The 24,443-nt window shown below is 42.9% G+C and overlaps 2 protein-coding genes across 3 annotated transcripts; one reads left to right on the top strand and one right to left on the bottom strand.

Annotated features, from left to right (window-relative positions):
• Window positions 1-62: 62 nt before the first annotated feature.
• slc33a1 (solute carrier family 33 member 1) lies at window positions 63-6,710 on the bottom strand. Of its 2 annotated transcripts, none has more exons than XM_076734928.1 (9): window positions 6,637-6,710; window positions 5,342-5,796; window positions 5,073-5,226; window positions 4,783-4,978; window positions 4,500-4,699; window positions 4,214-4,398; window positions 4,003-4,120; window positions 2,903-3,118; window positions 63-2,387 (listed from the first exon to the last, which is right to left on the bottom strand). In XM_076734928.1, the coding sequence occupies exons 2-9, from the start codon at window positions 5,752-5,754 to the stop codon at window positions 2,220-2,222; spliced, it is 1,650 nt and encodes a 549-aa protein (XP_076591043.1). In that variant the 5' UTR covers window positions 5,755-5,796; window positions 6,637-6,710; the 3' UTR covers window positions 63-2,219. The 2 variants fall into 2 exon arrangements, with proteins under 2 accessions (XP_076591043.1, XP_076591044.1); XM_076734929.1 differs by lacking the exon at window positions 6,637-6,710 and adding an exon at window positions 6,484-6,599.
• Window positions 6,711-10,128: 3,418 nt separating this feature from the next.
• On the top strand, window positions 10,129-23,048 carry gmps (guanine monophosphate synthase). Its single transcript, XM_076735707.1, has 16 exons — window positions 10,129-10,331; window positions 11,870-12,042; window positions 12,173-12,287; window positions 12,667-12,764; window positions 13,571-13,674; window positions 13,984-14,177; window positions 14,910-15,075; window positions 15,342-15,493; window positions 15,733-15,906; window positions 16,767-16,872; window positions 17,086-17,201; window positions 17,834-17,959; window positions 18,663-18,778; window positions 18,898-19,028; window positions 20,676-20,848; window positions 20,975-23,048. The coding sequence occupies exons 1-16, from the start codon at window positions 10,305-10,307 to the stop codon at window positions 21,074-21,076; spliced, it is 2,073 nt and encodes a 690-aa protein (XP_076591822.1). The 5' UTR covers window positions 10,129-10,304; the 3' UTR covers window positions 21,077-23,048.
• The last annotated feature ends 1,395 nt before the right edge of the window (window positions 23,049-24,443 follow it).

Here is a 24,443-nt window from a genome sequence, read left to right as displayed (position 1 = left end):
GTGTGCAATCGTCTGTATTCAGGAAAAACAACTGGACACCTCACAAGTGTGCTTTTTTTTTTATTAAATGGGATTTGTTTCAGATCTCATCAGCGTTGCATTGTGTGAACGTCAAAGTTTACCCTCAGAATATTGTAGAGCACCGCTGCTAGCATATTTAAATTCAGCACGACACCATCACCTCGAGCTATACTTTGCCTTTGTGTGATTGGAGATTTGGACCCATTGGAAACAAAAGTGGTGCAAAGTAAAAGAAAAAAGAAACTTTCATTAAAAAAAAATCAACGGGTTATGAGGTAACGTGAAATAAATTTAAAAATATTGAATTATCTGTAGCTGAAATTACAGTTGACCACCACCTAAAAGTCACTTTAGCAAACAAAATCAAGTGATATGAAACCCCAATCTAAAATCTAAAAATCTAAAAATGACCACACTGAAATGAAGACAGGCCCAAACGTCAAAAAAAACGAAACAAAAAAAACCAAAACAAACGTAGTTGATGTAAAAAAGGCTTTCAGAATGAAGGGTCATCGTACTACAATGACATACTGGCAGAAATTGTGATCGACTATGTAGGACTTTCAGAGGAATCAAAGGCCAAAAAAAGGAAAAAACTACCACATCATAGTACTCCAAACATTTCTGACCTTTCACATGTGGCTGACAAACTAGAAGAAAACACAAACTTTGCCAAATGAGTTAAAAATGAGTCTCATCCTGTTGAATCCTGACATGAACCCTGATTGTGCACTTCAATATTTGACATTTGACAGAGCAGGGGGGACATTCAGAGAAAATACTGTAACTTTCAGTTCCATGTACAATATGCAAAATAGAAACCAGCCAAGTTTCTCACCGCGGCTGCTGGTCTGGGATCTGAACTGTTTCTGGGCCGAGAAATTGGCTGTATGTTTACACTTGCATACCTTTCACGCTGGTGTTGATGTCTCACTCTATACTGCGAAACGTGTTGAATTCAGACTCCTGGAAATACCTTACATAAACAAAACACCTTCGCAAAAACCATTTGCCAACCTGGACAGTTAGAAGCTGCACTGTCTAAAACTGCTATTAAAGATTTGACTTGGTGCTTTAATGGGTAAAACTGATTAGATTTCAGGATATTTTAGACATCTCAGCTCATTTAACGATCGGTATCGGTTATATATTTGCATGAATCACTATGCAAATTAAAACCTCCATGAGGAATGTGTGCTTGAACATGTAAAAAAAAACAGAAATAACTGAAGTAGTGAAAGCAGTAATCTACCAAAACTACATTATGTTCTCGAAAACAGTATTACTCTATCTTCAAGTTACTGTGATATTCCCTGCCTTGATTATTTCACTACAGCTCAAACAAGGTTGGCTTTGAATTGCTGTTCTATAGACTTTGAGAAACTAAACAAGGCACACATCACTTAGAGGAAAACGATATATTTAAATACTAAAAAAAAAAAAACATTGGTTCAGATCTTAGTCAAAAGGCAATGAAATGCAATGAACAGCAATATTCTTCACACTGGCCTTAACTCACTTGGATTAACAGATGGGTCGAGCTGAACAGCATCAGACAGTTTGGGACAAATAGGAAACTGTAACCACACAAGTGCACACAGTCTCTTCCCTTATGGATCCTTTCAGCGTGCATTAAATGGTGACCGGCCAAGAAGGCAAACACGTCAGTGTGAAGTGCTGAGTTTACTAAAGCTATTTGGGGCATAAGGAAGAACTGCACAGAACTGCTTTACTTGTACTTCACGCACAGTCAACCCAACAATCTGGATATCCAAGCAGGTTAGAACAAACCCAGAAAGTTACCTGAACGCACTCTTTGACCCAGCTCTGGTTTGGTTTGGCTGTTTTGAGCAGCAGATTATAGTTTCAGAACAAAAAAAAACGAAACAAAAACAAAGCTAGTCTGAACGGTCGTTTCCATTGTCGGGGTCCTGTTACTGTTAGCACAAATAATGATGAGAGGGACTTTTACCTCCAGAGAGACGACGGCGACTTTCATCAGATTTATGTGCTTCGAGGTGACAGAGGTGGGAGTGTTTTCTGAACATAGTGGACCGAGCAGGACCAGAGGGACTAAACCAGACGGATGTGACTGGAGTTACAGTGTGTCCACCATTCAGTCGTTGTTGGAGTAGAGTATGCAGAGGTGAAAAAAAAAAAAAAAAAAAAAGTCTGTGGTTCTGATGATGAGAGTGTCATCACTGACTCCCGTTGCACCTCCATGCAGCAGGGCTCTGGTCCTGCAGCCGCCTCATTTTCTTCCCTAACCACACCCACCAAGCTAAGCCAATCACGACACACACCACTGACTCCACGTAGTAGCCGTCCAGTGTTGTCACACAGGCGCCGCCCTCCTTGATGCACAGCTGTGGATGGAAACAGAAGAAGAATTGTCAATTTACATTTCCCAGAATCGGGACAGCTCCTGAAATATGAAATCTACTGGATTGAGAGAAATGATGTTCCATGTTTTTCACGACTCTCAGCACCATTTTCATCATCAACAGTCATCTTTGTTTGTTTCAAGGAAGCAATTATTTTAACCCAAACCATGATCTGCTCCTAAACCTAACCAAGCAGATTTGGTGCCTAAACTTCACAAAAGTGCGACTGTCACCTGAAATGTTTCTCGGCGAGCTTTATATTGAAAGTCTAACCGGACATTGCATATTAATTATTGCTAACCCTGAACCCTGAATATTGCAGCCACGAAAGACACCTCCAACTGAACCACATCAGTTTGAAAGTCATGCTGAGGGTCATGAAAAATTCACGTCCATGTCCGCGAATCCTTGAGATGAAATTCTGTTGACTATTTCACAAAGTGCCGTTCATCAAGTTGAGGCAGTTACATGCATATTTCCCCTCACTGGTTACTCACCCCTGCCTCCTCTGGAGAGCCACAGCTCTGCCCGACGGCTCCCTGGCACTCCTTCGAGGTCAGTGGGTCCACCATCCACAGAGCCACAGTGGAGGGCCAGTTTCCACCGAGGTTTGTGACCGTGTTCAGCAGGGTCATGTAGGTCCCGCCGATCAGGGGGTCGCTCACTTTGGCATGGAAGGCCATGCAGGCCACGTACATGCTGTACAACGCCACCTGGAAAAGCAACGTGGGGAACATTTGCTCAAGGTGAGCGATTCTCAGACATACTGTGACATTTATAGGCGTCGTTCTGTTCTCATTAATTATTGATGTTGTGATCGTTATGACCTGATGACAAAAATCCAACGTCCTGAAAAAGAACGTACTTAACCAGTTATTCCTAAAACAAGAACAAAATGGCTTTCATATCCTATTGAAAGATAAATTAACAGGGATGAAAACAAAAGCTCCCTGATAAATAAATAAATAAGGTAAATATTTCCCTGACATTTTAGATTTTATTCTGTTGCACAGTGACATCTGGAGGCAGAGACAGGAAATGACACAAGGTCATCAGGAAAAAAACCAGTCGCGTTCGCACTTGTTGGCCTTTATGGGCCGGTAAAACATACATTTCTCAACAACTCACTAATCTATGAACATCCCTGTTGACAGATCATTTTCATTTTTGTGAGGCCGTGCTTTGAGCTAAATGCAGATATCAGCATGCTAATATGCTCACAAAGACAACACTTACATGCTGATGTTAAGCAGGTATAATGTTTATACCATGTTCACCAACTTAGTTTAGCATTTGCTAATTAGCACTAAACACAAAGTACAGTGGAGGCTGATGGGAATTTCCTTAGTTTTGGTTTTTGATCATACACCTGACATTACCATCCCTCGGGCCATGCTGCTAGCCTGACTAAAGAATTACAAATTATGCTCAATCCTAATAATTTTAACTGATTTCACCTGGTTTACATTAACATCCCACACATCCTCACTGTGTGTTGCTGAGACCTTGTCACTAGCAAAAACTATGATAACGACTGGGCTAGGAGCAGGAAAAGAGGAGAAACCCAAGATTAAAGAGAGCAATAGAAATACCAAACCTGATGCACTGCGTAGCTAAGCAGCACGATGGTGTAGTAGTAAACAGGGAAGCCTCCTTCGTGTTTTACACTGGGGGTCCACCACACCAGCAGAGCGTACTCCAGTCCTATGAGCAACCTGCCACCACAGGACAACTGTTAGCATTTAGTTTATTGAGTGTGTGTGCATAGGTTTGTGTGCCTCTGTGTGTGCCTGTGTGTGTGTTACAACCTGAAAGGGAAAGCCTTGTAGAAGACGTCCAGTGGTCTGGCCCCTGCTGTGTATTTGCTGATGATCAGAGGCAGCAGGATCTGCAGAGGCACCATGGGCACTGCCAGCAATGCCAGCTGCTCCTTAGGAACTCCTGCCTCCACCAGCTTCAGACCTGTCACCGCATCCGCTGCAGAGAAGCCAATCTGAAACACACACAGAGCTCTTCAATTCACAGTCAATATTAATTAAATAAGACTTTCAAGGTTATATTTCAGTGGTAAACCAAACATTAACGGTCGAATACCTTAGCAGTGAGAAGCAGGACACAAAAGGTGAAGACTGTGGGCATCTTAATGATGGAGAACAGCAGCTTGTAAGTGTCCATGACACCCTGTGTCTCCTCACGGACTTTCCTCTTTCCTTTGCCATGCTCGTTTTCCCTTTTTATGATGGCCACCAATGTCGTGGAAACCAGGAACACCATTCCCCAAAAGAACAAGAAGTCTGCAGCGGAAGAACAGGAAGCATTAGAAAACGCACTTTGGAAGGCTGTCTTGTTCATTCATTAGGTTGGGGGTTGGTAATACCTGACAAGGTGACGATGCCTGTGTCCTTGGGCTCTATTCTGAGGTATTTGTTGCAGAAGTCTGCAGACTCCAGAGCCAGGAAGAGCACATTCCCCAGGAAGTAACCAGCCGTCTGGCCCACAGAGTTGCATGTCGAAGCATAGCCCACATTTTCTCTGGATAACATGGTCAGGGCCCAGCCATCCACAGCAATGTCCTGAGAGGCAGAGAAGGTACAAGCATTGAAGAACGGGAGAGAAACTATCCACTTGAATGTATTTGTCTTCCTGCGTATTTTTATGATTGCCTACCTGCGTGGCTGCCAGGAAGGCAAGCATGAAGAAGACTGCAGTGAGTGTTAAAACTTTGGGTCCTCCCTCACTCTGCAGCAGTGAGTTGACCGTCTGCGAAAGGTAGAGCATGAAGAGGCCCAGCAGGTACTGTGTCGGCACCAGCCATGACTTTCTGCAGAATCAGGTGGGAGGGTGGGGTGGCGAAGAAGTTAAAGACACACAGGGCAGCAAGAAATAATCCACACAGGTGAAACCATCAACATCAACAGCATACACGTGCTTCTTACCTTCTACCAAACCTGCTGAAGTATAGAGCATCCACCAGTGGGGCCCAGAGAAGCTTGAGACTGAAAGGCCAGAAGACAAAGCTGAAGAAGGCTTGGTCTTTGTAGTTGACGCCCTGACTCTGTAAGATCAGAGGGATGCTACCAGCCAGTCCCAGAGGAATCCCCTGCAGCACGTAGAGGAACAGAAGAAGCAGCACGTTCCCCAACTCGCCACGGATCCCAGGCCGAGCCCTGTGCCTCCTGTCCTCAGAGTCCGACCCTCTGACCAGACTTTCTGCTTCATCTTCCATTTCTGGTTCAGAGGAGCTCGTCTCTCCCCTGTCCATGTCCCTCACGTTGTCAGGTGAGAGGTGGGCACCCGCCAGCTTCCTCTGCCGCCCGTTCTTGTGTGTGATCAAATCTGAGTGCTCCATGTTGGAGCAGTGGGCATCAAAGCTGCTGTGCCCTCAGCAGATCTGCAGAAAAATATGAGCAAGAAGGACTGTAACAGCTAAACTGACAGGTCTTGAAGCTACTGTGAATGTCTGCAATCATCTGGAACGTTGAGGTAGCTGTTTGTCTTTTGGAAATTTTCCTTCACTATGTACAGTGCAGACTGTGCACACACTGCACGGCAGGAGGAAAACAGCACATACAGGCAGACATTTGACTTTGGAAAGAAATAAAACATTGTCACCATCAGTCATTATTGCGGTGAAAGGTGAGGGGACCACAAAGAAAAAAAAAAAAAAAAAAAAGTCGAGGATTATGTCAATTTAAGATGAAGTGTATGGATATATTATAGAGCTTTATTGGTCACAGGGAATGAGACAATCGTACTGTCCACTGTGTGGAAGAAGTCACAAACTAATGCAATGTGTCCACACTCACTGCTTGGCCCGCAGCACATGAGTCACCGTCAGTACGTAATTAAGGCTAATTATGGAGCAGATAAATCAGAGAGTGTCTCAAGTTAGCGGCTGTCACCTTTTAAATGACCAGCTGTTGCGTTAGACGACAAATAAAGGACAACATACAAAACGATCACAAACAATGTTTTTTCCAGCAGATTAATGAGGATAAATATAAAGACATACAAAGGACATGCATGAGGTGAAAACGAAAAGTGAAATCACAGAAGCAGTAGATGAATTCATGCATACCTGCTGATGACAGCATGCCAAATCAAACAAAATGATCACAAACGGCTGAAATACAGAGCCAATCAGCGGGAAATCGATTTCATTCTACAACCATTCAATGGAAAATTGGTGCCATCTTACTAAAGGAATGAAACATTAAAAAAAAAGGAATACCGTTTGACTTAAAAGAGATTACATCGGTGAACATCAACACAGCAGAACCAGGAAGTGCGGCGTGTGCAACGTCTAATTGTGTCCGGCACCGACAGCTGACGTGTCAAAAAACGACGGAATGGAGTTCCGCTTCGATGCAAATACACAGTGTGTCACACAGGGAACAAAACTAAAATAATCATGTAATGAATGTTACAAGGACACTTTACAAAAATAAAAATAAAAACTACAAACTGCTATTGGAGTAACAATTGAATACTGCGAAAAGGTAAATTCAACCAAGTGCACTTTCAAGACCAAACTATGAAATTCGAGCTTGAAATCACTTTCAAGACTGGACAAGAATGTCCTTACAACTCACATGTCCTCACAACAATTGAGGCTATTGACACTGACACTGAGGTACACTGCATCCTTTCATTGCCATGTTGTGCTACATTCACATGACAATCAAAACTGAGACAGAGCATTTAAAACAATAAGCAATGCAGTGATCAAGTTTCATTGTCACTAGATACAAGAGACAGACAGGTAGACAATCAGGCAGGCAAATGGCAATTTGAACTGTTAGTATTGGCTGAAATATATTAGAATTAAGTGTAATATAATTAAATATTCATCTATTAATTCTTTATTCTTATTTAAAGTCTATATGACTTTAATCATGCCTTGTTTTTTTAATCATAAAGAGTTTTACACAATTTTGTTCTCCAAACTAACACAAAGAACTCACATTTCTCCCAGAGTGATAGCAGATATCTGAGATTGTAAACTGAAGACAATAGTATCAGTTTGACTTCCCTGTCAAACGTGATGGACATGACAAATGTCATGTAACTGAGGATACTTAATACAGAAATGATATGTATCAATCCTGGGAAAAGACCTTCTTTCATTAAAGAATGTATTTATTTATTTATTTATAACCAAGACGTTGTTTGGAGTATGCCTTTTCATCTCTCAGTATTGTCTTGTAATGATATGTAAATGTGGAGCCATGGTGATAACTGACTATTCTATAAAGACATCCAAAATAATCCTTACATGTTATTATTGTCTGGGACATCATTCACAGTTAAATCTTGATTCAGAGCAGTGAGACACTGAAGGGTGACTTGTGACTTTCAGGTGCTAGTATGTCACTCTGAATATCCAAATTAACAATAAAAATCCAGTAAAATCACAATTAAGGGAACACTGGATCTAAAGTCTTTTAGGTCATCTCACGACTTTTGAATAGAAATCTGTCCTCCAAAAGATCTTCAGGAAAGGGTCATGACGCACGCATTACACATTTTATTTCAAGGTAATGAATAACGGCATGCTCTGCCTTGTGGTTGCTCTGAGTGCATGTGAAGCCGTTTATCCACGCAGACGGCATGTGACAACACACAAGCATATTTGAGTGGACAAGCATGTGATGACAGGAGCACTGTGAAGCTGCAGTTGTCACCATGTTAGACAGACTATGTAAGTGCCAGTCAATGACAAACTGTCCTGGGATAGTAAAATAATGCACCTTATTTTCACTCTTTCTCAGGAGAGAGTATATTATTGTCCTTAAACCATGGTCACTCACCACTGGCAAAAAGAAACTCTATGCTCCGATCATTACAGCAACCATCCATGTTTATACTTTGTCACTTTATCTGACTTATTTTCAATGCTGAATTACCAACTGGGCAAACTGGATATCTACCTGTGGCCACTAGCAGCCCTATATTTATTATGTATCAGTTAGTTTGTGGTAATCTGCTTAATTGTTAATTTGTTTATGATTGTGCACCAATAAAAGCATAACATTGAATGTTATTATAAGGTCCTGCATTATCATTAGCCTTGACTATGTGTCTTGTAGAGTTCCTCTGTAAAAATATACATGGCGCATATTCATTAAATTAATTACCAAAAACGGAGGGTCAACAGGGGCCCACAGATCAGTCCTGGTGGGTTAATCCAGCTGCTCCCATCTTTAAGTCTGCCTCATCAGTGAGAGTTAACTGAAGAAGGATTGTTGCTATTGTTGCATCAATGTGTTTTGTGGATGATATTTAACAGTCTCCTTCCAGCTTATCCAAAATGGAAAATACCCATGACCATGGGAATAACTATGTTGTAAAGTGTCCAGTATCCACAGGATGGCGCTACAGTGGATCTGCTCAGGCAACCTCAGTAATGTGCTGGAAAAGATTTATCAGGTCTTGATAGACTTACTAGAGCATCAGAGCCGTCTTGTTTCGTTTTTGTTCCCAAATGAATGAGAATCACAGGCCTTATTCACAGCAGACATTTGACTCATCGTGACAGGGAATGCACAGGTGGAACAAATGACATTAATGATGGCTCTGTTCCAGCAAATTATTACAATGCTATGAAGCAACTGTAATGTAATTAATTCAACCTCTCTTTTTTAAAGTTACTTTTTATACTTGGAATTTTTTTTTTTTACTGCTTTAAAGATAACTGAGAACTACAAACATGCTCAGCACAAAGTGGAATTTGACATCCGTCTGTTTGACTAACGTGTCTTTGCTGTGACATTCCTCTTTAACATTCAGGCTGAGGGGTTTAGAGAGCATGTGATAACCTTTATGTAGAGAAAATATGGATACCGCAAGTACATTATTATAAGGCAAATAAAGAAACTGCAAAAGAAATATATATAATGTATTTATGTTGTCTGAAATACACATGGAGTCCTCAATGTACAGTAACCCACACCTGGAACATACAGTAGAGCAGATGTGTTAAAGTACAGGGGCTTCCTCTCACACACATGCTGCATCTGCCTGACAGAGTCTGAGGTACGAAGCTCTGATCCATTGTGTTTGCAGACTGTATATCAACAGGGCTTTCTTCTTGGTTGATTTCACAACATATACTGTGAGACTGTAAGAGAGAGCACCAGCACTGTTGGCAATGTTGCAGATAAATGAGCTGGACATTGAAGTGAATGGATGAAGTGCTGATTCATTTGTCTGATATGTTAATCACTGGATAAGACAAAAACCGACATTGTCTTCTGGGTTTTTAATTTACAGGCATTTTTTTCAATTCTGTATATCGAATTGAATATAATGTTGTATATTGTGATACTGCTACTACTATTAATCCTACTACTATACTGATACTACAATATAAAATGAACTACAGTGTAATGCTTATCCATATCACTCTGTGTGCCTGTACTGACCCACAGTCCTCAGGACAAAGTCTTATGTTTTCAAAGCATCTAAAGTCTCTAATTCTCAGTTCGCTTTGGACACCTCTAACCATTCGAGATCACTGACACACCTTACTTTCAAACTTCAATATATTTTTTATATGGATCTAAAATTAAGCACCCAGTAACTACATGTATTTTATCATGCTGTCTAAGCCCGGCCCCCGTGGGGCCACTCTTCCTCCACTCTCATTTTTTTTGGATTTAACTTTGCGCTCCACCCATTCAACACAGACACATTTATTTAGTCTGTGCCCACTGTGAAAGTTATCCCCCAGTCGGAGGAGGAGAGACCGTGACAGCTCATCTTCAGACCAACAGCCCAATCCGCTTTTGAAACAGTAGTCGGCGTGCTGAGGCAGGAGCTAACCAGTAGCTCCCTCTCTGAGAGACCTGGGACACCGAGGCGAAGGGGAGAGCTCATTCCACAACACGGCAGTCCTCCATGGCTCTGTGCAACGGAGACAGCAAGGTCAGTGGAGCGGGGACTACGCGCTCCTCCGGCACTGGGCAGCCCGGTCGACTTTAGATTAGGACCCTGGTTGCCGATGTAGTCCCCCCGTTTAATTACGGCCTGTGTGTACCTCGGGGGGGAAAGTTAGAGAGCATGTAACGTTACCACCAGTTCCGCTGAGGAGCAATGAGTACGCTGTTGTATGCCTGTTGCAGTATTACATTAACATGTTGCTCATAGCTGCTAACTAGCCGGACAGGATATCTCAGTGGTATTGAGGGCATAAATACAATCTTTCTCGTATTTCGCCAATAAACGTTCCCTTCTTGAGAGGGATCACCCCCAAGATCCTTTGCCTCCAGGCACCGCGTGGGTTTTAGCATAGCTCCGCTAACTTAGCCAGCCGCTCACAGGACGCGATGCTAACATGCTAATGGAGATGACTAGCTACTGTTTATAGTGTCCGTAAGCTAGCATGCTACATGGGTAAATGTTAGCTAGCTTTAGCCGGGCAGCCAGAATTTGTAATGTTAGTATTGAAAGTATTGTATTGTGCTTGCTTTGGCGTTCATTTTGGAAAGTGACATTGAGCTTTTGGTAAACTAATTTATTTCATACCCCTGCTGTCACACACTTTAAGCTAACGTAACGTTAACTGACAGGTTTGCTAACGTCGTCACTAAGCTAGTATGGCCAACTTGCGGTTACCGGTCTGACAACTGGAGCCACTACTGCTCCATTGACATCTGATTTTCCAAAGTTTACCGTAAAGCTGCTCAGTTTATTTCTTGTGATTGTACTGCTAGAGCTGCTATGACTGTTTTAATCATAATTCTCCAGGATACTTGTAGATAGCGAATCAGAGATGATGGGTAGCCTGCTCAATGCAAGTTGTTTTTAGTAACATCTACAGCGGAAGTGTTTCTACTAACCACGTGGGATCATGGTTCTCATCTTTCCAATTTTGTTGTTTATTGAGATAACTGTCAGTGATCTGATTTCTCTCTTGTTCTTGTACTGAACTTTGTGTCCCAAACTTTGATGTGTGCTTGTTTATAAAAATAAGATCCAAGCATATAGACACGTCTCAAAGCTTTAGAGAGAAACCGTATCCCTGCTCGAGTTTGAGCAACCTTGAAAAATGATATGAGGGTCCTCACGAATAACCTTTGACCAAGTGGTGGGATTCATGTGATTCTCCTGATGAGCTGAATGGTTGCAGCACGTTTTACAAGAGTGACTGTCTGTATTGGAGCTCACATGTCCCTAATTATGTTAGCCCTTATTGAGTCACATTATCCACAGGGAGGTCAGAGGTGGAGCCACAGTTAAATCAAGGACCAGTGGGTTGCCATACACCGCCTCTCGGCCAAACCACCACTAGATAGCATTAAGAGTATATCTAATGTGTGTTAGTCAAAGTCCTGTCTCTAAGTAAACAGTAGTGTGCAAAGCGACCGTGGATGTATACTTTTCCATCCCCTCAGCTCGACACAAACTCTGCAAGCGCTTTAAACAAGTCGTTGTGTATTTTTCCTGAATGTGTGTGTCCACAGCTGGAGATCAGCAGCACAGAGCAGAATGGGTCATGCGAGGGGGCGGTGGCAATCCTGGATGCTGGGGCCCAGTATGGCAAGGTGATTGACAGACGGGTGCGAGAGCTGTGCGTACGCTCTGAGATCCTCCCATTAGAAACCCCAGCCTTTGCTATCAGAGAACAAGGCTACAGGTGAGCATTTGATCCACAGATTGCTTTTTTTTTTGCCTTGTAGCATTGTAATTATATTATTCTGTCTATATGAAAGTGTTGTATAAGGCGTCTTGGCTTGATTTGCTGTCTGTCTCTTTCCCTTTTTTAGGGCAATCATCATTTCAGGAGGCCCGGCCTCTGTGTATGCAGAAGATGCCCCCTGGTTTGACCCTGCCATATTCACTATAGGAAAGCCTGTCCTTGGGATTTGCTATGGAATGCAGGTATCTATGCACTTGCATGTATACACACAGGCAATTTCTGGGATTGGAGGCTTTTATAGGGATTAGGTAGACCATTCCTCCTCCTCCACAAGGCCATGTTCAAGGAAACGTTGAGTAGCTGCATGTTACTATCCCTCGACTCCAGGCTGCTGTTAGGTTGTCCTGGGTCAGCTTGGCCTTCACCACCTTCTTCAAGGGCACTTTGATAATAGCTGAGGGAGATGAGAGCATTACTCCCTCACTTTTCCCGCAGCCATCCATTCTCCACCACATTTCTACCAAATAGCAGGAGGCTGTAGCATCTTTGGCATCACATTAAAATCTTTAAAATCCAATCTTTGCGTCCAAGTGTTAACTCTGGTGTTTGTTTGTGTTACAGATGATGAATAAAGTTTTTGGTGGCACAGTACACAAAAAGAGTGTGAGGGAGGATGGAGTTTTCAGTATTGGACTGGACAACACTTGTTCTCTCTTCAGGTAATATGGCTGCTCAAGTGGATCAGAGGAAAATCTTTTCTTTGTCATATTCTTTTGCGTTGTTCCATTAGAAATGTGTCTCAGTATGAGCAGTCATTCAAATGGGCTTCTTGGAGCTGCACGTTCTTACACGTCCTTGCGTTTTGAACACCACATTCAGAAAAATTTGGCAAGAAAAGACGACAGAACGAGGAAAAACATACTGAGAGTTTGTGAATGAGGACAGAACATTCAAATGTATTTGGTGCAAGAACAACATGGCCTGATACAGTCTAGAGAGAAAATGAGCACACTCAAGAGATGAGCTGGAGTGGGCAATGGAGCAGGGTTTTTCTTTTTCCACTGTCCAGTAAAGTACTGTTCAGCCGGTGTTTGCCAGTGCATGCAGCTACAGGAGAGGGCGACGGGGTTCTTGCAGCCTTATCGTATGACGCAGTTAGCTGCTGGAATACAAAGCCTTTAAATTCCACATCCAGCACCTCCACAGTGAAAGAGTGTAGAGCTGAGCTCATTTACACTTTGTAAGACATTGAGATGCCTTTTTTCTGTCATCTCAATTCTGTTACAACTGCTGCTCAACCGGTTTGTCCCAGTGCCATATTTACTGCATAAACTGCTGGAGCATTCCAGCTGTCACATAGTTCCCCAGGTTGTTACACAAATACTGCAGAGTCTAAAATAGATGGCTGCAGTGTTTTGTGACTGTTTGCCTCTCAGACTTAACTCACATGCACACAGGCCCTATGGTAACTATCATATGCAATGTTATTGTCCTCTGACGTCTGTGTGTGTATTTATTTTATCAGAGGCCTTCAAAAGGAGGAACTGGTCCTGCTGACCCATGGAGATAGTGTGGATAAAGTGGCTGATGGCTTTAAAGTGGTGGCCCAATCCGGGAACATCATTGCTGGTGAGTGGCACATGGGAAAGGCTATGGCCCCATCTTAAATTAGATTGTGGTCAAAGATGTGCATGCAAGTCCTAAAAACAGCTGGATTTTGAAGTTTTTGTTTGTGTAAGAAAACCTCAGAATGTATGTTTTAAGTATTTACATCTACTGGAGCCTCTGAACAGAATGTTTCAACTGTATTTTGATTGTCAGGAAAACCCTGTTTTTGGCTTTTGTTGTACTGGTTTCGTTTTGAATGCAGTTTTTAAAGAGGCACTCAGAGAGGACAAGTGACAATGCCAGCTCTGTCACGTCTGTTTTCTCCACCAGGGATTGCTAATGAACAGAAGAAGCTGTATGGGACGCAGTTTCACCCTGAAGTCGACTTGACGGAGAGAGGCATGGAGATGCTGCGTACCTTCCTGTTCGAGATTGCGGGATGCACGAGCAACTTCACTGTACAGAACCGCCAGCAGTCCTGCATCAATGAGATCAGAGAAAAAGTAGACAAGTCTAAAGTGCTGGTGAGTTTCATGAGTGTGTGCGTCGGTCTCCAAGCCGTTTTGAGACCAGATGTGACTTTTAAGAAAAGGAAGAAAACAGTAAAATAAAAGCACAATCATCTCAGCACCATTTGACCAAGTCTAAAGCTTGGGTGCTGACTGTGAAGTGTGGTAGCTGCTCAGGAGGTGGTGACAGCAGCAGCAGCAGCAGCAGCAGTGGTGGGAAGTTAAGTAGAACCAATTAAACTCTCAAATTAAACCCTGTTTTATCTGAAAAGAGCTAGTCAACTCCCTGAGCGGCTTCAAACTGGGCTTCATCTCTGGGGAGTGTGAAGGCAATAAATGAGTGTAAGAAAGAGGCTCAAAGCTCAGGATTTATATTTAAATAAGTACATGCAGACTCTGGTTCTTGTTCCTGAACTGCAGTCTGACGATCCATCCTTCTCTGTTTGTTACTGTACTCTGTCGTTCCTCCGTGACATTTTGTGTGTGTGAGTCCCAAGAGTTGGCAGTCAGCCAGTCATAAGTAAAGAAGTGTCAAGGCTGTAGTCAATTTTTAATTGAGTCAGTGTCTAATATTTTACATCCTGCCAGCACACAAAACACCAGATACGTCAAACACAGCATGATGAATATAAAGGGAGGCTAACATGAAAGGAAATCAGACATATAGTCGATTAGAGCAAGACCGAGTAGGAGATGTCACAACTATCCTGCTGCACAGTTCTGACTGTTTTCTGATGACTTGTTCAGGTGCTGCTGAGTGGCGGGGTGGACTCCACCGTTTGCACAGCTCTCCTCAACAAAGCTCTTAACCAGGACCAGGTGATAGCAGTTCACATCGACAACGGCTTCATGAGGAAGAGGGAGAGTCAGAGTGTGGAGGAGGCCCTCACCAAGCTGGGCATCAAACTCAAAGGTAAGGCCAAACTCCTGGTGGTCTAAAGGAAGAAGGGGTGGTACAATAAGACAATAAGAGAGGCTTGTTATTGCTCTTTATGCAGCTATGTGGTCAGTAAGTTTCATGACTTTTTATTCGTTATGAAGCTAACTGTTGAAGTGTGGATGTAACAAGACATTCAGGTATCTCTGATGTGATCTTGGAGAAGAGTATTTTTGTGTTTCTCTGAACCCAACTGTCCTCTGCCTCTCTCTTCTCCTGCTCTAAAATGTTGCTCCATCTAGTGGTAAACGCAGCCCACACCTTCTACAACGGAACAACAACCCTCCCCATCTCTGAGGAGGACAGGACGCCACGAAAACGCATCAGCAAGACTTTGAATATGACGACCAACCCAGAGGAGAAAAGGAAAATTATCGGAGATACGTTTGTCAAAGTGAGCACTTGGCTTTAATAGATTATTTTTATGAAAGCGCTCTGTAATAAAGTTTTGGTTGTTGTCACATTTTTATGAGGCTGCCAGCTTGTCTGCCCTTCAGCCTTGTTACCCTGCAATACATCGTCTTTTATCACATCCTCAGTTCAGCTGAATTCTTTATCACTCATTCGCTTTATTGCTTGTCTTTGATTTACTTCTCTGTAGCATCTGACTTTGTGAGTTGTGCTGCTTCACAGGTGGCAAATGAAGTGATTGGCGAGATGAATCTGAAGCCAGAAGAGGTTTTCCTGGCCCAGGGCACCTTGCGGCCCGATCTCATCGAGAGTGCCTCCCATCTTGCCAGCGGCAAGGCAGAGGTCATCAAAACACACCACAACGACACTGAGCTCATCCGCAAACTCCGAGATGAGGTAAATACTAACTGCAGTCATGTCCTTGACACATACTACATGGTGCTACACAAAAGTTCTGCTGAATGGCATCACTAATCACCACGACTGATGTCATTTAAATTGTACAGCGCAATATGCTCCATCGTTCCTGTGGCGGTCACACATCACATTGCCGCCTGGCAGTGGAAACATTGCAGAGCACCTGTGGCCAACAAAACTCCACCTGTTAGCTTTCAAAACCATACTATGCATTTGAAGAAAGCTTCATCGTTTTTCGGATGCTGAAGCACTACGAGCTGAAATTTTTGTTGCCTTTGATCCAGATAGTCATTGTAGCAGCAGACAAGCGTTTTGATAATGCAGCGGTACAGATGTGATCAAACTGTGCTGTCATGCATCTCATAATGCTTTAAAGGACTGCGTGATGTGAGGGAAGCGTTAACTTCTGGTGAAAACCACAAATCGGTGTAAAAAGAGCATCTGCTGCAGCTGCAGTTTAGAGCCGTGATGATGACTGTCACAAAAGCAGAGCTATCATGCAGCACTCCTGACGCACTGAAAACGTCTGCTGATGATCTCCTGTTTCTTAAACACTGAAGACAGCAAACACCTAAAACATCATTTACTTTTATTGGAAGTGTATGTCTGCACCATCCTTCATCCCTCAAAGAGGTTCTGCTGTGTTACAACCACTCGGAGGAGCGCTCAAACATTCATTTGCCTCCTTATTAGCTGTTCAGTGCTCATATATTATTTGCCGTGTCTGTTGTTCTGCTCGGCCCCTTTTTATTATAAATGCACAGCCATGCAACACCTTAGCACACTCCCTCTCTCCCTCACTGTTGCAATGCTGATCCCACTCCTTTGTGATCCTCCAGGGAAAAGTAATCGAACCACTGAAAGATTTCCATAAAGATGAAGTCAGAGCGCTGGGGAGGGAGCTGGGCCTGCCAGAGGAGATTGTCTCCCGACACCCTTTCCCTGGTAAGTACACACACATGTCTGTGATGCGACTGCACTGACAGAAGAGATTTGTGTTCACGTATTTCTGTGATGTTGTTTTTTTTTCTGCCATTATCTCTTTTCTTGGTATCTCTTTCCTCATTGTGCCCATTTACTTTACTCACACACACTCAAAGCTGTCCTCGTGTCACTCCCATATTTGCTAAAAACAGCCTTCGTCTTCTTTGCCTTTAGGCCCGGGTTTGTCCATCAGAGTGATTTGTGCAGAGGAGCCCTACATCTGTAAGGACTTTGCTGAAACAAACAACATCCTCAAAATCATCACAGACTTCTCTGCAAGCGTCAAAAAGGTCAGAACAAACAGACTTTGATCAGTTTAAACCGATGGACCAGTTTGTAAGTGTTTTCAGTGAATTGCACATGTTTGAATAGTAATGTAATCACTGCTTGCTGAAAACACTCCTCTGAGATTCGGACCAATCAAAGGCAGATGCAGGACTGAGGGAATTGGCACTTCCAGTATTTTCAGTGAACCAAACAACTAACTGTTAGTGTGTGACGTGTTCAGCTTCTGTGTCCCAAAAAAGTACACCAGCTGAAGGCATCTCAAAATATTTGTGAAATATGTGGTCATTAAAATGCTGGAGGAGCATAAATGGTGCGTGTGGCCTCATTTATTACTGTGAATCGACCCATCAGCGTTTTCCTTGTAGCTTTTGGTAAGTAAACTCAAGAAAAGTCACTTAAATCTATAAAGATGCTAAATTATCAGCACTGGCTGTTGGCAGTATAGTAATAGCTCAGCCTGTACACCAAATGAGAAAACATTTGTCCTGCCTGGTTAATTATGGAGTTAATAGTGTGCAACATCTGCTGACTGGTTCACCACATCGCACCAAAAGATGACTTCTTTACAGCCCTGAACACTGAAGTTTCTGCCCTTTCACGGGTTGCTTTAAAAGTCTATCTCCCTGCTCTCCAGCCCCACGCCTTGCTGCAGAGAGTCAAGTCTTGCATATCAGACGAGGAGGAAGAGAAGCTCATGCAGATCACCAGCCTTCATTCACTCAATGCCTTCCTGCTGCCCATCAAAACTGTGGGCGTCCAGGTAATCCAGTCAGTCAATCAATTGATCAGATCCAGTCAGTCACTCTGTCATTTCTCTGTTTGTTTGTCCTGATCTACACGTATGTGGATGGTTCCATGTGTTTGGGACTGCTGATGGATATCCAGAAGCAGGGGAAGCTTGAAACGGTGTCTCACTCTTGCTGTTTGTCTCGCTGTGTTGCCACTATAATTTAGTGGTTAACCACGAGGCACGCCCACCCACACAGTCCCTGTCTAGCCAAGGGAGGAATCTGTTGTAACTACTGAGGCACATTTCTTTTTTTTTTTCTTGTTCAACTTCTCCAATGTTAGTTCTGTAGAAATAGTTCAACATGGTTTAAAAAAAAAACAAAACAAAACAAAAAAAAAACCCATCACTTTCCAGTAGTTTATTATGTTGCCTGGAGAGGGTGACGGAGAGTCTGCTTTCCTCACCAAAACACTGCAGCGAGCCAGAGACGGTGTGTAGGTGTGTCCTGTCACTTCCTGTTTGAGCCAGAGTTTTAAATTTACCCTAAACCTCAAATTGCGGGGCAGACAGGAGACGGTAGATAAACACAGCCAGCTTTTATTGCAAGGGGAATTTGTTGGAGGTGAAAACAGACAGATTATGCAGCCTCTATACTCTATTTAACACAAAAAAGACTTTCTAATAAGCCTGTTTTAACAGCTTTACTTCAGGATGTATTTTCTGTCTGTCTCAGGGTGACTGCCGGTCCTACAGTTACGTGTGCGGTGTCACAAGTAAAGAATCTCCACACTGGGAATCTCTCATGTTCCTGGCCAGACTCATCCCTCGCATGTGCCATAGCATCAATAGGTAACGTAGAAATCTTTACTGCTCACAGCTTTACTCTTTATCTGCCATGTTAGGCTCTCAGCGCTGTCAGTGGTCAGCAGGAACTCACTCAGTCCTGCATTCATGTCTCCTTTTTCCAGAGTTGTGTATGTGTTTGGGTCCCATGTGAAAGAGCCGCCAACAGACATTACCCCGACCTTCCTGACCACAGGCGTTCTGAGCACGCTCAGACAGGCTGACTTTGTAGCTCACTCTATCCTTAGAGAGTCTGGTAAGTTTGATTACATATATATTGAAGCATTACAGATTAGGGGGGAGGATTTGTGTTTGGTTCATATTTGTGAGCAACTTGTGTGAATGTAGAAAGGATGCAACCACAGGACTATCTCACAGGACAGTTTCTGTGGAGTAATTCAGCCCTTTTCCAAAGCTGATTGTCAGTATGCCCTCACACGTAAACAGAATAGTGTACTTGTCTGCATACTTGCACCCATATGGTGAATTTCACATTTCCCCAAAGGCAAACCACACATTTGTCTTCTCCAGTGAGTTGAATCTTCTTTGGTAAATTGGCCGTACTTTCCTGAGTGTGGCTATGGTTTCACTTTTTAAGATGTGATTAAAGAGGTGAATTTGATCATTTTGTCCACATCCAATATCAAAAAAGTCAGGGGTGGGGGACATGCAGCCTCCAGGCCGCATCTGACCCACGAGGCAATTCAGAAATACATTAAAGCAACTCAGAACAACCGCAAAAAAAGCACAGTCGTTACTTTTTCTGCAATAAAACAAAATAACATGAGATCATAGACTAGCATGTCCTTCCCAGTGGTCCCTGAACACAACACAAACACATCATGATGTCATGCTAGTGCATTTTGCTGACTGTCAAGGAAACAAAAGTAGATGCTGAGTGAACAAAAAAACGGACAATTTCTTTTTGTCAAAGTAAAAGGCCAGCTTAAAGTGCCTAAATTAGTTTGTGGAAACATGCTCACAGTGATGGAAAAGGCCAATCTTGAGCCTCGTTACACCTCGAGAACATGACAAAATGCACTTGAACAAAGTTAATGTTTTTAGGTGGAGTTTGGATGCCAAACCAGCAGCTTTCACAAGACCACATTCTGACAGAGATGGTGTTATGAAAACAAGTTTTGTGGTGAGCAAGCTGATAGCTGAGAAGCTGAAAGCTCTTTTAGACAGACAACTTGTAAAGGAGAGCCTTGGTGCTGCTGTGGAGCTGTTCACACCAGACAAAGTAAAACTGTTCCAAAGAGTCAGTTTGTCTGGAAAAATTCATTGAGATGAAGAGAAAACATGACGTGGAAACTCAGTGATAGCAAGTGTGTGATTTGGCCTTCATGGTGGACGTTATCAAGTGCCTCTTAGAGCTGAACCTCAAGCTCCAGTCAGCTCCTCAGCTCTCTGCTTTTGAATGGGAAATCATTTGAAGTGAAATTAAAGCTGTGGGAAGTGCAACTGGAAGTTTAGTATGGCCCTCGAAGGATCTTTATAAATATTGAAATGTTCCCCACCTCGGATATAAATTATCCATGTAATATAACATAAGCCTTTTGCTTCATTAACACAAGTCAAAGGTGTCGGAGCCATGTGACACACATTAATTAATCAATCCAGGCGTAAGAGAAGAGGAGCAAAATAAGTTTCCTCACGACCAAGAGAAATTAGACTTGAGGTATTGACATTGTCATAAGGAGAGATTCTATGAGACACACATTGAAATAAATATCTCAAAACACAAAGAGGAGACAACTTTTCCAACTTCATCAACGATCGCCACAATCCACCAAACTGATACACACAATGACTAGAAATAGATTTCTAGATTCAGCTTTGGACAGTGAAGCTCGTTTTCATAATTTTTTTGTCTTTCTCTCTGGCTGTGCTCTTCTTTCAGGCTATTCCGGTAAGATCAGCCAGATGCCAGTCATCCTGACCCCCCTGCACTTTGACCGTGATCCACTGCAAAAGCAGCCGTCCTGCCGGCGCTCTGTGGTGGTCCGCACCTTCATCACCAGCGATTTCATGACCGGCATCCCCGCCATGCCGGGCAACCACATCCCAGAGGAGGCACGTCGTGATCCCGCCTCTCGTCTTAATATCTGTCTCGCGTTATCATCGTAGACATTAACGAGGTTCAGGAAGGTCTCTGTTTGTCTCTGTTTTAACGGTTTTTTGTCTCCTCTGTCTCTCCAGGTGGTGCTGAAGATGGTGAATGAGATCAAGAAGATCCCAGGCATCTCCAGAGTCATGTATGATCTGACCTCCAAACCGCCCGGCACCACAGAGTGGGAATAAAACCCGGCGTGGCGTCATACCGATAGGACACGTACTCACACACAATGCACAAACACGATCAACAGATATCAGAGAGGGCTGGTGAACTCTTCCCCTTTTCTGTCCTCCCTCCTTCCTCTCCTCACCTCCCCCTCCCTTTCTCCCTCCCTCCCTCCCTCCCTCCTTCCTTCCCGTCCCTCCAACCCTCTCTTTAACATTCCCATGGAGGCAGACCGTACTGTGACGGGCGCACATGCAAAGGCGCTGCTCCTCTGCTCTCCCCCACCACTCCTCCCTGGTCTTAATATTTTTGGCGATAGGGAAATGATTAATGTTGGTTATTGATAATATATTGTTGTTTTTTTTTGTTTGTTTTTTTTTTTGATCCATGTACAACAGTGTATTTCCTCTCTATGATGAAAAGGTACATTGCTGCTTCCTTTTTGCGTGAGGTCAACCATTAAAGGCGAAGAAGCTGTGAAAGACCAGAGAGTGGACTTTGACGGTGCGCCTCGGGTTGCGTTATGGGACGAGCCAAACACGAAAACAAGCAAACAGTAGTGTGATGAAAAGAAAGAAAAGCAGAGGGAGAGTTTGAAAATCTTCAGCAATCGTTTTCTGCCTTTTTTTGACAGATGTTTTTGTCTTACTGTTGTAGGTCAGAATGTTCTCAACCTAAGACTATCCTCTCTTATTTGTTCATTTTCACTTTCTGCCTGTATACTGTGCTATGAAGACGGTCGTCTGTTTAAAGTAAAACCGAACGGACGACCTATGTGACCAATCAATACTTTTTAAGCTTTTTGTTTTGCCAAAAGTAGAATATGCTGTGGTGATATATAACATTGTGGGCTCCTCTGACGGTCTCCTCCGAGTTCCGTTTGTTGACGAGAGCTCTTGACTTGTTGCTGTTCCCGCCGTGGACAGCAGTCAACCCAAGACTCAGCGTGCAGCTGTGCAGGAGGCCAACACGATGGGTAACTTTGTATGTGCCTGTTCTATTGTTTTTGTTTATTTCTTTGGTGTGAGCCAACCTGGACTCTGATGTTTCCAGAAAGGAGGATATAACACTGTTTCTCCTCATGCTGCAATATGTATGCTTTTTATGAAGAATAAACATGGCAAGAGGACTAACTAATAACAAAATTATAAGTACAGTAGAGTTTATAACCACAGTGTGTAAATTGCTGTTAACATTTCATCATTATTTGGCTGCTCTTATGTTGTGCAGGGGCACGTTTTTTGCACATTTTGTCTCGTTTTCACCCGTAAAGCCTTGGTGCTTTATCAGCATAACCCAATCAGACATCCGGTGGGAACGTCACCATGCTATGTGTCACTCTAGTGTTAAAAAGGCAGGGTAAGCGCTGTCTGGTGCCATCTCTAACGCAAGTTCACTGTGTCTCTGAAAGGCATTAACCCTTCATTTATCTGTTCGCTCAAAACATTCAGCATAATAATCTCCGTTCTTCATTCGTTCTCGTCATTTAGACCTCAGTAAATACAGCGCTCAGGTTCAACTGAGTTTTAAAAAGTGTGTTGTTCCCCGATAGAGACGGATCTCCCGGACGCGGTGGTTCTCACGCCTCCAGGATATGTCTTGGTGTCTCATCCTCTGTTAAATCCTTAAACTTTAGTGGCAAATACTCCTAATGCAAAACGAAAGGTTTTCCTAACTTGTCTTAACTGCTCTGTGTGTCTCCCTCAGTTCTGCCTTTTATACTTTATGTGGGTATTTTCTGTTACATATGTCTCCATAGAAAACAACAGCTTCATAGTAATGGACATATAATTTTGTAGTTGGATTTAATTGCAATATCGATAAGATTAAGTTATGCAATTTAATGTCTAATGGGGTTTTATTTTATTTTTGTTCAACAATGCTCATTCTCCTTAGTAATGTGCCTCAAACCAAGCCACTGCATGCAGTTTCAACTATGAAGACATTTGTACAATGGAAAACTGAGCTTTAATAAAGATATCCATGTTGAAACTTCTCACTTCTATGATGAGTTACTTATCATCTTACCTTTCAGAATCCCCTCGTGTGTAATAATAGTAGTTTATGAAGAATCCATATTTGAGCACCTTTTGGCTAAAACACACAGCTACACAGATCTTACACTGCAGGTAAGGTGTTCAGGTATCTTGCTAGTCATGTTTAACACCAGATTAATGTTAACCTCACCAAACTTAAACGACTACAAGGACTACACAAATTTCACTGTGAGTACTACGAGGTAACACACACACACACACACACACACACACACACACACACACACACAAAAATCCCATTATATAAACAAAAAAAACAAAACAAATTGGAATTAATCTGTTTTTTGTGAATTTTTTGCTTCCATCTTCCAGTAACAGCTTTATTAGTTTCGAGGTTGTCTTGCTGTGATGAGTGTGTGAGATGGCCCTTTGTCCATTTAACCGTTCCTCTTCAGAAATGTCTGCACGGAGCAGCGTTTCTGTCAATTACTGGACATAATTGATTTCTCGCAGGACTCATCAGTATCAGCCAGTCGTCTCTCATGTGCCTGAGATGGATCACAAGGCCTCAGTCACATACTCACACATGCACTCTGAAAATAATCATTTATGATCAGCGACTGTACACAAACTACATCTAAATATCTTCCTGTTTTAGATTTCTGCTTTCTGTGCCACAGTATCATTTCACATAATAATAATAGTGACATACGACTGTAAACAGCCATATTGTTGACTCTAATTGGGTTTTCTGAAAAGTCTATTGGTGTGCAGTGGGCCCGCGTTACCCAGCAGAAGTCCCTCTGTGTGCCGGGGGGTTCAGGTGTGTGTTTGTCCCTGCTGACTGAGAGACAAGAGCAGACAAGTTCAGTCACCCATCAACACACCACAGATCCACACTCAGGGGACACGGCACGGTTTTGGAACAGTTGCTGCACCGTAATGTTGCATAAAGACTGTACAAGTTACCACATGCAGCCGCCAATTAACTCCTGGCCTGTGGCGGTTTCTCCTGCGCAGGTGACCCGCGTGCAGACGAATGAACTGACTCATATTTACAACAGGAGAGACACAGAGAAACGAAGTGATGATGATCTTTGAGTGTATTGAACTGCATGTTTGCATGTTTGGTGGTCGGGGGTCCAGTTTGTGCTGTTCAAGAAGTCAGTTAAACTCCATTTGAACCCCACTTAATTTTGCACAACAATAGTGAGATCCTAACACGTTGATATTTGCTCGACTTAACAAAGTGCTTCCTGTCTATGTTTCACATAGAATAAAGATTAATATGCCCTCTGTCAGTCACTGTAATGTAGTGTCCTGCTCTTCACTTCTTCACTCTTCTTCACTGAATCAGTTCTCAGGTTACCTCGAGCAGCACATCTCCCTA

Source organism: Chaetodon auriga, chromosome 7 (genome assembly GCF_051107435.1).
Source record: "Chaetodon auriga isolate fChaAug3 chromosome 7, fChaAug3.hap1, whole genome shotgun sequence".
Taxonomy (NCBI): domain Eukaryota; kingdom Metazoa; phylum Chordata; class Actinopteri; order Chaetodontiformes; family Chaetodontidae; genus Chaetodon; species Chaetodon auriga.
Note: the sequence above shows the minus strand (reverse complement) of the source record. Positions and strands in the feature narration are given on the sequence as shown.